At 47.1% G+C, this 14,467-nt stretch overlaps 1 protein-coding gene across 9 annotated transcripts in view; it reads right to left on the bottom strand.

Moving 5' to 3' along the window:
* DAPK2 (death associated protein kinase 2) overlaps positions 1-14,467 on the bottom strand; it is a 116,899-nt gene that overhangs the window by 18,442 nt on the left and 83,990 nt on the right. For all 9 annotated transcript variants that reach the window (XM_014734009.3, XM_070234856.1, XM_070234855.1 and 6 more), the window contains 3 exons: positions 9,032-9,161; positions 4,903-4,951; positions 4,069-4,095 (listed from right to left, as the gene is read on the bottom strand). In XM_014734009.3, coding sequence (XP_014589495.1) covers positions 4,069-4,095; positions 4,903-4,951; positions 9,032-9,161 — 206 coding nt within the window. The remainder of the gene's footprint in view (positions 1-4,068; positions 4,096-4,902; positions 4,952-9,031; positions 9,162-14,467) is intronic.

The raw sequence follows: 14,467 nt of genomic DNA, 5'->3' as shown, positions 1-14,467 counted from the left end.
TCATTGGGTCCAAACTTCCCTCCATGCACTCCCTGCCTTGATTAGTGTCACTTCACAAATGTGCCCAAGCTAGAAACACAGCCACCACCTCTGACTCTTCCTTCCATTCCCTCACATCTAACTGGCCAAAAATTCTCATTGGTTCCATTTACGAAATATCTCTTAAAGGTCATCCCTATCTCCGCTGATGCTGTCTTAGCATGGTAGCAGCAAGGTGCACTGGGAGAAATTTGATATTTCAATCCTGGGTTTGAATCCCAGCTCTGCCACTCATGTGTGAACCTGGGTAAGTTACCCAAGCCGAGCTTCAGTTTCCTCATCTGTAAAATTAAGAAAATAAAAGTCTCCACCTCATATGATTGTTATGAAGAATAAATATATAAAAAATGTTCCATGCAACTCCGGTCCATACTAAGAGCTCTGGAATTGATGGCCATTATTATTGTCATTGTTAGAACACAAAGAACCTTCTACCACTCCCAATTTTCTATAGGATCACATCTAAACTCCTGAGCAAGGCACCAGAAGTTGGTCCCTACCACATGCTCAGTACATTTCACCATACTAAACATACTCACTTTTCCTTTCCTCAGCAGGACAGCTCTTCCTTCCTTTTCCACCTGGAGTATTAACCTCATTCTGTATACCCCAGTTCAAATCTCTCTCTTGTTAAACTTCTGCAGCCCCAGCAAACCAGTGGCTCTCCCATCTGTTCCAGCATAACCTCTAGCATAACCTTGGTCCCACCAGGTGACAGTTACCTGTCTCCCTCCGACACAGGCAAGCAGGGCAGACTGTCCCTCATGTCAGTATTCCAAGTGCATGGCACAGTGCCCACCATGAAGCAGGCAGTCAATAAACTGTGTGGAATTCAATGAGCTACAAGAAGGCTACATGTCCTGTAAACACTGGAATTCCTTAGTATTTCAGTATGGAAACCAGAGTTCTGAAGAAATCAAGGTTTCAAAGATCTGATTTAATAGATCTGGGGTGGGGCCTGGGGCATGATGGGTATTAAAAGGTCTAATGAGCAGCCAGGGTTGAGACCCTCTGCTGCAGTGCAGGGGGTCCACCACATCATACAGAGCTCCCAGTCCAAGTGCTGCTGGAAGACGCAGAGAACTGGTTTATGTGGTGTTGAGAGAATGATCCCCTTAGCTGTTGAGCTCTGGTGTCCCCTGTCCCCTCTGACTATGGGCTGACTCTTACCCAGTTTGCCATAAAAACAGCTGTTCCAGAGAAGTCAAGAGTACAATCCCGCTTACAATCACAACAAAAAGAATAAAATATCTAGGAATAAATTTAACCAAGGAGGTAAAGAACCTATACAACGAAAAGTATAAGACATTACAAAAGAAATCAATGATGACATAAAGAAATGGAAAGATATTCCATGCTCATGGATTGGAAGCATAAACATAGTTAAAATGTCCATATTACCTAAAGCAATCTACAGATTCAATGCAATCCCAACCCAAATCCCAATGACAGTCTTCACAGAAATAGAACAAAGAATCCTAACATTTATGTAGAACAACAAAAGACCCCGAATAGCCAAAGCAATCCTGAGAAAGAAGAACAAAACAGGATGTATAACACTCCCTGACTTCAAAATATACTATAAAGCTATAGTAATCAAAACAGGATGGTACTGGCACAAAAACAGACACATAGATCAATGGAATGGAATTGAAAGCCCAGAAATAAAACCACACGTCTACAGATAGCCAATCTTTGACAAAGGAGCCAAGAACATACAATGGAAAAAGGAAAATCTCTTCAATAAATGGTGCTGGGAAAACTGGACATGCAAAAGAATGAAAGCAGACCATCGTCTTACACCATACACAAAAATTAACTCAAAGTGGATTAAAGGCTTGAATGTAAGACCTGAAACCATAAAACTCCTAGAAGAAAATATAGGCAGTACACTCCTTGACATTGGTCTTAGCAGTACCTTTTTTATTTTATTTTATTTTATTATTTTTTTGAGGAAGATTAGCCCTGAGCTAACTGCTGCCAATCCTCCTCTTTTTGCTGAGGAAGACTGGCCCTGAGCTAACACCCATGCCCATCTTCCATCTACTTTATATATGGGATCCCTACCACAGCATGGCTTTAGCCAAGCAGTGCCATATCCGCACCCGGGATCTGAACCAGTGAACCCCGGGCCACTGAGAAGCGGAATGTGCAAACTTAACTGCTGCGCCACTGGGCTGGCCCCAGCAGTATCTTTTTGAATATCATGCCTACTCAGACAAGGGAAACAAAAGAAAAAATAAACAAATGGAACTACAACAGACTAAAATGCTTCTTCAAGGCAAAGGAAACCATGAACAAAACAAAAAGACAACCCATGAACTGGGAGAAAATATTTGTAAATCATACATCCAACAAGGGGTTAATTTCCAAAATATATAAAGAACTCATACAACTCAACAACAAAAAGACAAACAAGCCAATCAAAAAATGGACAGAAGATATGAATAGACATTTTTCTGAAGAAGATATACAGATGGTCAACAGGCACATAAAAAGATGTTCAACATCACTAATCATGAGGGAAATGCAAATCAAAACTACAATGAGATATCACCTTACACCTGTCAGAACGGCTATAATTAACAAGCCAAGAAATAACAAATGTTGGAGAGGATGTGGAAAAAAGGGAACCCTCATACACAGCTGGTGGGAATGCAAACTGGTGCAGCCACCATGGAAAGCAGTATGGACATTTCTCAAAAAGTTAAAAATAGAAATACCATATGATCCAACTATCCCACTACTGATATTTATCCAAAAAACACAAAATCAACAATTCAAAGAGATTTATGCACCCTTATGTTCACTGCAGCGTTATTCACAACAGCCAAGACGTAGAAGCAACACAAGTGCCCATCGACAGATGATTGGATAAAGAAGATGTGGTATATATATATACAACAGAATACTACTCAGCCATAAAAAAAGACAAAATTGTGCCATTCGTGACTACATGGATGGACTTTGAGGGTATTATGCTACGGAAATAAGCCAGACAGGGAGAGACAAACACCATAAGATTTCACTCATGTGGAAGATAAACACACAAGGATAAGGAGCCCAGATTAGCAGTTACCAGAGGGGAAGGGGTAGGGGGAGGGCAAAAAGGGTAAAGGGGCACATACGTATGGTGATGGATAAAAATGGTGGTGAGCACAATGCAGTCTATACAGAAACTGATATATAATAAAGTACACCTGAAGTTACACAACGTTATAAGCCAATATGACCTCAATTTAAAAAAAAACCCACAGGATTTTCCAGACGTGCTGTGAAGGGACAATGGTTGGGAAGCAATGATGGAATAAACACCTATTAATCAGCCATGTCTTATGTGCCAGAGCAGCGCTGGGAAACTTACACATGTCAGCTTATTTAACCCTCACAATGCACCTGTAGCGGGAAGTTTGCAATTCCTAATTTTCTGATGAGAAAAACAGGCTGAGAGGTTAAGTATCTGCCCAAGACCAAAGAGATGGAAAGTGACAGATCCACTACACACGGGGCTACACAGGAAATCTCTGCTTAAGCAACTTAATACTTCAGGGACAGGAAAGAGAGACTCCAGGCAAAAAGGAGGAGAGAATGAAAGAGCTGGGGAAAGGGAGGGAGAAAGAGAGAGAAGGAAGAAGCAGGATCAGGGAAGGCATGGCAGCTGGAGAGCTGTCTCAAGCCTTCCAAGTGAAAATGGACATTCTCACAGGAAGCCTCAGCCTGGGTGAGGCTGAGGGGTGGGTCCCTGGCCAGGGCGGGGATGCAGACACAGCCCACGCAGATGCAGGGCCACAGGCTTCTCTCCTGGGTTCCTGCTCAACCTCAACCCCAGGGTCAAAAGTATGAAATGGTGCTAAGAGCACTTAACTTCAGGTTTGCTGTGTGGATTGAATGCATTTGGCTCATAGTAAATGAGCAAATCAGTAAAATCAGTAAATGTCAGTCTGTCTGTCTGTCCGCCTGCCTCTCTCTCATTCCTCCCGGTTTCCCTAGATCTAAGTGGGTCTGGGCCCCAGGATCAGGGATACTCACAGGATGTAGGTGATGACGCCTATGCTCCTGCAAAACAAAGAACAGTCAAGTCAGGGTTCCTGGCTCTAATCACAGACCGGCACCAGCCTCCTCGCGTGGTTCTCAGGGGAAGTGGTCACTTGCCCCTCCACGATGGCCTCTGGATGCGATTTTAAGCCCTGTGCCCCTCTCCGTCCACTCTTCAGCAGCAGCCTGGGACGTGTTTGGGGTCATTGGGCTCTGGACATTGAGTCTGAGGACCCAAGTTCAAGCTCAGACTCCTGCACTTGCAGGCTGTGACTGGGGCAAGTCCTTCATCCCTCTGAGCCTCTTTTTCCTCATAAAATGAGGAGAATGATAACTACCTCAGACAACTGCTGGGAGGATTTTAGAAAACCAAGTAATCAAAGTGCTCAGCCAACTGTAAAGCACTGTCCAAACGAAATGAGTCCTACCCGTGCAGAGAATCAACCACTGTGGTATCCCCTGACCCAACCCGGCGCCTGGAACACGACAGGCTCTCAGTGGTCCCCTGGTCGACTGACTGAATGACCTAGTGTTACTATTATCTTTATTATGGCTGTGGCAGGCCTCAGGGGTGAGCCTGAACCTCCAGCCTCACCTCTCCCCTTGTCCTCTGCCTCAGCCATGTTCTAACCAGCCTCAGCTCCAGGCCCAGCTGCCCCCTGTTGCCCAGGCCACAAGTCCTGCAAACCTGGAGCAGCCAGAGGCTCTGAAAGGTGAGTGTGGAGAAAGGGGATTCATGGGCAAGGGGGATGTCAGCCAGAGCTAGGGTCTGAGGCTTTCTGCCCTTGGAAGGATCCCTAGGCCACCTGTGTGACCTGTACAACTTACCACATGTCAGCCTCCAGTCCCAGGGGCTCATAGTTCACAATTTCTGGAGCTGAAAGAAGCCATATCGAAGAGTCAGCAGGAGGATGAAGATGAGAAGAGATGGCTATAGGGAATTTTACGGAGTTTGGAGCCAAATGTCTCCATCCTAAGTCTCCACTAAGGAAAATCATAGGAGTGGATGGAGATAATCCAAGTCTAAGAATTTTGAGGAAGGAAGTTCCCTGTTATCCTGGTAGAAACCTTTCACAAAGAGGCCTTGACAGTGAGGAAGAGGGAAAGTACATGGGAAGACCTGAGAAAGGAAGAGGAGGGTACAGAGAGGGAGACGCAGGAAGGAGAAATGGGGTCTAGCGACAAGGCCTGCTTTAAAACTCTGGCGCAAACTAGTCAGGTCAGCGCTGAACAGCGATGAAGAAGAAAAGACGGCAGAGAAGGAATCCACACTATTTTTCCTCAGCTCTTTGAAGGTAATATTCTATTGGACACTGGCTTCCATTATTGTTTTGAGCAGTATGATGTCAGTCTAATTATTGGGTTTTTAAAAAATAACTGCTCCATCTTTTCTCTCTGACTACTTTTAAGGTCTTCTCTTTGTCTTTGTACCCTAGAGTTTAACTATATTGTGTCTAGGTGTGGATTCATTTTTTTTTTCTGTTTAATATACATTATCCTTTCTGCATCTGGGGATGCATGTTTTTACCTAAGTTCTGAAAATTCTCAGCCACTCTCGCCAAATATTGCTCCTCTATCATCTCTATTTCCTCTGCTGGGATGCCAAACAGACCCACCTTAGGCTTTCTTTTTTTACCCTCTTTTGCTTATCCTCTCTTTATGTATCTATGTCTTTGTCACTCTGTGGTACTCTAGACAAGTTTTTCAGCTTAGTCTTCCAATTCAATTCTCTCCTCAGCTGTGTGTAATCTGCTATTTAACCCATTTATTGAGTTTTAAATTTCCACAAGTATATATTGAATTTCTTTCTCTTTTTTTTTTGGTGAGGAAGATTGTCACTGAGCTAACACTTGTGCCAATCTTCCTCCACTTTGTATGTGGGATGCCACCACAGCATGGTTTGAGTGGTGTGTAGGTCTGTGCCTGGGATCCGAACCGGCGAAACCTGGGCCACTGAAGTGGAGTGTGTGAACTTAACCATTAGGCCACCAGGCTGGCCCTATTGAGTTCCTTAAAGTTCTATCCGATTCTTTTCAGAATTTGCCTGGTCATTTTTGACAGTCTCTTGTTGCTTGCTCATTCTTGTGATTCTACCTTTTTTTATATATATATACATTTCATTTATTTTATAGTCAACGGTAGATAATTTCAGTATCTTAAGTCTTTGAATATCTGAATCTTGCTAGTCTCTAACTGAAATGCCAATATGCGCACTTGCCTGTAGGAGAGGTCCTCCTATTGAATTTTTTCGCTCCTCACAGCTCCAACTCTAAGTTAATTTCACCGGCTTTTGGGGGTGGGACAGGTGATGCTAAAGGAATTACTACCTTTAAAGATGTCTCTTATTTCCTACGAGCCCAGAATTGCATTAACGAGAATATTTTTCTCAAGAATCCAGTTTTGGGGGTCAGCCCTGTGGTCAAGTGGTTAAGTTCACATGCTCCATTTTGGAGGCCCGGGGTTTCACCAGTTTGGATCCTGGGTACAGACATGGCACTGCTCATCAGGCCATGCTGAGGCGGCGTCCCATATAGTACAGCCAGAAGGACCTACAAGTAGAACATACAACTATGTACTGGGGGGCTTTGGGGAAAAGAAGAAGGAAAAAAAAGAAGATTGGCAACAGATGTTAGCTCAGGTGCCAATCTTTTAAAAACAAAAAGGAATCCAGTTTTGTAGTGAGAGGCTTTTGGAAACTGGGTCCACCACGCTCCTGAAACCTGACACTAACTTTTTAACCCTGAGTCTCACGAGGAAATTTCAAAGGAATGGTGGGAGTAGCGAGGGTGGTTACAACCTGTTTCTCAGGAGTCTTGGGTAAAGAAAGTCATCACAATTTGGGCAGAGGCTTAGAGAAGTCACCCTATGTATATAAGGTGCAAATAAAAGCAATTCTGGACTGGAGTGAGTGATACTGGCTCATGAGAGTCAACTGTGTGCATCTCTTCCCAACTCTGAATTCAGTGACAACATATTGGTAGCTTAAAATTGGCAAATACTATAAATTAGGGTTTTATTTTGTTTTGAGACCTGGTTGTTAGACATTTACCACCATACCACTGGGCAAAATCCTCCACAGTCTGGCCCCACCCAACAATATCCGACTCGTACAGCCAGTCTGGTAGAAACTCTCTGGTCCATCCAGAGTGGACAGTGGTTTGTCCCTGATAAATGCACTAATTCTGGCCCTACCCCTCTGCTATCAATGACTGAACCTGGGATGTGCTCCTCCTCTATCCTAGCTCCTTCCCAACCCTCTTCAGACACTTCTCCCACCCACAACACCAGCCCCTTGTCCCTTACTTACTCAAGGCCTTGACTGATCCCACTGACTTTGCCAGAGTGGGTATCTTGTTTGAACAGTCTTTCAGAGCTGTCTATATCACCTGTTTTACAATTAATCACATCCTGTCTTGTGACACCTCTTCATTATTGCTCTGAATTTCTAGTTGAACCATTTATCGTTATTTAACACTTGGTATGAACTTAACTAAACAAACATAGTCATTTTTACCAGATATGTGAATGGTGGGCTGCAAGTGCTGCCTAGGGACAAAGTGTGAGAATAGCTGTCTTGTACCCCAGGTTCAAGTGGCTCTGCCATCAACTCATTGTGTGATCTTGGGTGTGTCATTCTGAGTGTGACTCCTTACTGTCATCTTCCTGACCACCTCTTTCCCCTGACCAGCCAGCTTCCTGTTGACAACACTCCCCTCCTCTAGACCAACCACACGGCTCACACTTCTCATATCTGTCATATGGTAGGTGAAGAATAACCACTGGTTGACCTTAACTAAAATCCCCCAGCCCTCCAATTCCACATTTGTTAAACTAGACCAGATGATCCTTCCAGCACTCTTATTTTGTGGTTTGATGTGTTGTTTCCACAACTAAACTGTAAGCCCCTTGGGGGGCAGGGTTTTCTTAGGAAGAAAACCCCATGTAATGGAAAGAGCACAGGTTTTGTTGCTGGATGTATCTGTTTACGAATCTCAACTCCACCACCTACTGGTTGTTTTCTTGAACAAAGAACTTGATAGAGAAAATAACTATATCTGCTTCATGAGGTCATTTGAGGATTAACTGAGATAATGTCTGTAGAGCACCAGGCATAGTGCCTGGCACACAGAGAGCTTCCTTTGCCCTGGGTCTGTGGGGTCTCTCAGCACCATTCGATAGTGGCTGCAGAGCTGGTATGTATGGCCTGAAAATCTGTCAGGGTGGATGATCTGACACATTCTGTCTTCCTTTTCGATTGGACTGTGGTCAGAAGTTTCAGCACCCAGGTTTTGAAGAGACCATGCCTTCCCTCCATTTCCAAGGCCACCCCAACTCCCAAAGCAGAGAGAGGAGGTTCTCAACTCTCATTCCTTACCCTCCGCCAGGCTGTTTCTTTGTGACCTCCAACCTGCAGCCCAAGCCCCGGGAGGGGGTTTCTGGGGCCTGGGCCAAGGGTGAGAGAAACAGATAGAAGAGAGGTAGCCAGAGCCCTGCTGGAGCTGGGCCTCAGGGCATGAGTAAAGGCCAGGCACACAGGAGAGGCGAGTGGGTGGATCTGGCACCTAGCAGATGATTTTCCTTTTCCTTTTCAGGAAATCAAAAGGACTCCAGAGAAAGTTGAGTCTATGGGAATGCAAGAGGGCGAGGTAATTTTAAATCTTCACAATAAACTTATCTAAGAGCAGGAGGTGGAGCCAGCTCTGGGGCATTTAACTCTGCAAAGGCCTTGAGCCCCACCTGTGCTCCCCCTGCCCCACTGGGCGCTCAAAGCCAGCAACTGGACCCACACCCAGAGGCCCAGCAAGACATTTTCTTCCCCACCCATCAGGTTTCTAGAGGTCCCCAAGGTGTCATCTCATCCCAGAGGCCACAGCCCCAGACACAGGATTTCTTCTGGGATTTCTCTACATTTTGATCCTGGATTCCCAGCTGAGAGAGAAATAGGCCTAAAACTCACCAACAAATTCTGGCGTCCCAAAAATGTTCTTAAATTCAACTCCATCTTCTATTTCATGAGCCAGGCCAAAGTCAATCAGCTTGATGTGTGGAATGGGAATATTCTTGTCTAACAACATAATGTTTTCTGGCTGGAGAACAAAAGAAAAGAAGGAAAGGAAGAAAAGAAAAGATGGTAATTAAAGCCTTGTTTTGTGTTTTTGCTTCGGGTTTGGGGTGGGTTTGGCATTCCTTTTTAGGAGACTAAAACAGTATAAACTCTGTCTTGTTTTTGTGTCCTCGGTCTTCTCCTGTGAACTCAAAACAGGCATAGTGCTGAGGGGAAGGCCTGGGTTTTACCAAACCTGCTGCTTACAGCAGGACTGGAGACTTTAATCCCCTTTCTGTCTCTGACGGGCAGATCCCTTACTGCAGTGCCTCTGTTTCCCCATCTGTCAAATGGGGCCAGGGAGAACCTGCAGCATTTTCTGTAGACGAAACTACCGCCTCTGTGTGAGTGTGATGGGGGCAGGGGTGTTGTAGCTTAGTCTCGGCTTACGCTTGGCTTATTGACCTTTGTCTTCCTGACCACCTCTTTCCCCTGGCCAGCCAGCTTCCTGTTGACAACACTCCCCTCCTCTAGACCAACAATGCAGCTCACATTTCTCTATGTGTTTAACTAATTTTGGCCCCCAGCAGGACACAGGAAAAAATGCACCTGATTTCCAGGGAAAATACCAGCTGCCCAGGCTATTTCCAGCTCAGCAAGCAGCTCCCAGAACTGACACACAATGTGGGTGTGTGTTGGTAGGGGGACAGACTTGCCCTGGCCTCACACACCCTAGGGCCCCAGTGAGGCTAGAACAGGATCCTGAGCCCATCTTTCTCATTCTTGCTCAACCGCTCAGAGTACACTGTGGGTGAGCAGGTCCCTCTGCTTCGCCCTCCTTCCTCCTACTCCCCACCGTGACTGTCCCGCAGTCCACTCAAAGTGGAATGTCCTGAAAACATACAGCCACACAGACACTTGTACACCAATGTTCACAGCAGCGTATTCATAATAGTCTTAAAGTGGAAACAACACAAACAGCCATCAGCTGATGAGTAGATAAACAAAATGTGGTACACCCATATAATGGAATACTATCTAGCCATAAAAATGAATGAAGGCAAATTAAAAAATAAAAAGGAATGAAGTACTGATCCACACTACAGCATGGATGAGCCTTGAAAACATTATGCTAAGTGAAAGCATCAGTCACAAAAGACCACGTATTTTATGATTCCATTGACACAAAAATATCTTGAATAAGCAAATCCATAGAAACAGAAAGTAGATTAGTAGCTGCCTAGGACTGAGGGAATGGGGAGTGACTGCTAATGGGCATGGGGTTTCTTTTTGGGGTGATGAAAATTTTCTAAAATTGATTGTGGTGTTAGTTGTTCAAACTTGTAAACTGTATACCTTAAATGGGTGAATTGTATCGTATATGACTTATATCTCAATAAAGTGGTTTTAAATGAATGAATGAATAAATAAACAAATGTTTAAGAAAATTGAATATCCCTGTTTCTCAAAGTGCTGAAGAATTTCCCACCTTGCACCTTTGCTCTCATCATTTGCTCTACCTGGAAAGCCTTCTGCTCAATCTCTGCCCATCAAAATTCTAGCTGGGCTTCAACGTCTAATTCAACCCATCTACTCCTTGAAGCTTTCCCTCCCCAGCACTGAGCCCCCCACCACCATAAGTGAATTCTGCCTCCCCCAGTCCCTTTCCTCCTTATTTGAACCTTTTCGTTATGACGTCTGTCATGCTCTCCCTTATCCAACAGTCCTTGCTGTCTTTGTCCCAGCACCCCCAGCGGTTCCTCAGCTGGAGAGAGGATTCAGGTCTGCATCTTCACCCCCTGAGGCACAGAGCGCAGAGGCTGCCAGGCTGAGGGCGGCCGTAACTGTTAGCGGAACTGATTCTGGATCTGGACTGAAGACACTCTAGGCGCCCCGACTCCAAACTTCCCAGCTCCCTGAAGTCTCTGGGACCTCATGTCACAGTGGCTGGAAACTTACACTCAAGTGAGCTGGCTGAGGGCCCTCTCCTTTTTTAAAAAAATAAATAATACATTTCCTTTTGCATGTTTTTCAGCTTGTTTATTCTTTTTCCCCTCTGGAGAATTCTCTCAGCTTTATTTTGAAAATGTGTCAAAGTCTTTTCCCAAAGCAGAGCAGATTCTTGGCTCTGCTGCAAGGAGAGTGGAGGGCAGGGGGAGGTCAAGAGACAGGACTCAGGTAGGGGCCCCACTCCAGTGCCCCGAAGCCAGCCCTCCAGTGGCTGCTCATGGACCCCAAGTGTCCTGGCACCCCATGTAGAGAGCTGTACCCTCCCCACTGCCCACCATCTCCCAGGCATCTCCCCACTGCCCACCATCTTCTCCTCCCTCCATCCCACCACATTCTTCAGTCACCTTACTGGGAACTGTCCTCTCCTCCAGGGAATGGCCCTGAGGCTTGTCTCTGGGGCTGAGGGGCCAGGCCCGGGTCTTTCTGACTATCACAGTGTGCTTGAGGTGCAGGCACCACAACATGATACATGCTGAATGGGGATGGGAGCTGCAGTGGACAGAGGCAGACACACTGGACCTGGTGATCCCCAGGACTACGGGGCAGTGGAGATGGGGGTGGGGAATGACAGGGAGGAAGGAAGAACAATTGGAGGCTGAATTCTCCCAGGTAGCACCACCCTGAGAGGTGAGACCGGTCCTAGCCTCACATCCTCTCACCTCTGTGGCCCACAGTCCAGGGGAAATAGCCTCTCCACTGGCTTGTGAGCAGCTCAGGGCAAAGCCATGTTTTCTCCCCTGAGTCCCACCTGTCCCCAGACCCCACCTCAAGAACCTAACACACAGCAGGTGACCTTTCCCCTGCTTGGAACACTGTCCCTGCACAGTCCCTACCCTAAATCTGGCTAATTCCATCCACATTTCAGTAAAATACTACCTCCTCCAGAAAGTCTTCACACACACACACACCACCTCCCCAGTTCCCGTGACACTCTGGGCTTCTTCCACTGTCTTAGGGTGGTGGCTTGTTTATCCGTCTCCTGCACTGGGCTATGAACTTCTTGAGGGTTCTGTTCCTCTCATCTCCCCAAGCTTGGTATAGAGCCGGGCATCCACCAGGTGCTCAATAAATGTTCCCTGAGCAAGGACAGGAGCCATTTGGTAAGCCCCTGCAATGTGCTCACCAAGCACATGACATACTTTCTACCTCACTGAGCCCTCTCAACTACCTGATGTGGTGGGGGTTATCATTCCTCTTTTTCAGAAAGGGAAGCTAAGACTGAAATACTGGCTCATGGACACTGGGATTTTAACCTCTATCTGTCAGACTCCAAAGCTTGTGCCCCTGAACACTAGACTAAATGATACCCCTTCCCTACTTCTCAGGGGTTCTGGGAATCTATCACAGGGAGAAGCGGGAATGCCGTGTGGGCCTGGCAACCTGGGGCACCCTTGCCCTGGCTCGAGCACAGCTATTTTCCTGCTCTGGCACCTGCTGCCCATCTCTGGCTGCCTTTTCTGCCAGTGATGCTTTCACCCAGGTGAGTGGCCCCAAGCCCCGCCCCTGGCCTGGCCCTGATGCTGTGTTCAGAGGCTCAGAAAGGAGTCTCAGGACCTCCTGGGATAGACTCTCCTCATTTCAGTGAGAAGACAGAGGTCCTGGCAAAGACAGTCCCAAGGTGGGTGTGGATAAAGTGATATGGCCTGGGGGTTTCAGGCTGGGAGGTGGCCATGCGGCAGCAGGAATGGTCTGCTGGGTGGGCAGGACCTGGGTTCTTGTCCGCACCTCACAACTCACGCCTTGAGCCATTTCTACCAGATGCTCCTTCAGGCTCAGACCTGCCCTGAAAGACAGTGAACAGATGTCATGGGCTCCTTGCCACTAATGTTTCCTGCTTCCTTCCCAGGCCACTAAGGTGATTCCAGGCTGGTCAGGAGATTCGGACCCCATATCTGCAGCTCCTCTTGCTTTCAGAAAGGCTTCCCTCTTGCTATACCAGCCTCCACTAACAGCCTGATGTACCCAGGAGGCAGGGCAGGGACTGACATTTACCAAACATCTACCAAGGCAAGCAGCGCACGAGTGCTCTATGTCGTCCTTGCAGCTACCCTGAGTGGTAGGTGCTGTTATCATTCCCATTTCACAGGCAGGGGAACAGGGGCTCAGAGACATAAAGCATTTGCCCAAGGTCCAATAGCTCATAATGGCAGAGTCAAGATGAGCTTCCTGGGCAATCCAGCTCCTGCTCTCTCCTCCACATCACCTGCTTTGATTAAATATCTTCAGTGGTCCTACTGACCATTAGAGAAAGCCCAAATGCCCTGCCTGATATATCAGGCAGCCCTGTGCTACCTTTCCAGCTTCATCACCCAGCACCTGCCTGCACCTACCCCTATCCCCTCAGGTGGGTATCACCATACCCAGAATGATGACTCAATTCCATCCTTTGCTCCAGCTCTTCCCCTTGCCTACAATGCCCTTTTTACTCGTCTTCACACTTTCAGAGCCGATCCCCCATCCCTGCCTCCTTTTACTCTCTTACTTTTCAATGAAGCAGGCCCTGACCTTGTGCTTAACCCCCTCAGTGCTGACAATGCTTAAGAGTCCGTGGTCCTGGATAAATGCTGTCTCTCAGTCTGTGATGCTGCCTTCCTGGGTGGTGGCGCCCCTGGGAAAATTCAGATGGGTTTTAAGGTTCCTGGCATCCCCTGTGGTGTCTTGCATCCTGCATGTTTCATTAAACTTTGCTGACATGAATTGAAAGAACTGGGGGCCAGCGGCCCTTCCACCACCACTAGGGGCGCCCGAGTGCACTCCTCCCCACAGGGCTATCACAAGGCTCAGCCAAGAGGGAAAAGGGACTGCGGGAGGGTCCCCAAGGGTAGCCTGAAGGCCAGCAAAGCAGTAGTTCCTCAAGGGCTTGGTCTAAGCTTCTTTGCTTTCCCCCTCCCCAAACAGGATAGGGTGGTGGAAAAAAGCCCAGGCATGAGTATTGGGAAACTCCAGTTTCAGCTCCACCACCCAAGGCTGTGTGAGTTTAAGCAGGCCACCTCCTGTCTCTGGGCCTCAGCCCCCCAACTCTAAAATAGACACTGGAAGATACCCAAAGCCCCTTTGGGCTCTAGGCTCTGCAACTGCAAGATGGCACAACCTCCCAAGCTGGCTGGGCAAATTCCCACTGCTCTCAGCCCCAAGGCAGGACATGCCAAGACTCAGGTCTCCCGGCCCCATAGGTCAGGAAGGAAGAACAGGCTGCTGCGACCACAGGCCGCTGGGTCCAAGCCAGACTGGCCTCTGGGTTAGTATGATCCTATCCATACTCCCTCGCTCCTGTCCTCCTCCTCCAGCTTTATTTACTTCAACCACACACCTGACATCACCTCCAAAGCCAGCTGGAGG

This window comes from Equus caballus, chromosome 1 (assembly GCF_041296265.1).
Source record: "Equus caballus isolate H_3958 breed thoroughbred chromosome 1, TB-T2T, whole genome shotgun sequence".
Classification (NCBI taxonomy): domain Eukaryota; kingdom Metazoa; phylum Chordata; class Mammalia; order Perissodactyla; family Equidae; genus Equus; species Equus caballus.
This window is presented reverse-complemented; position numbering and strand designations above follow the sequence as displayed.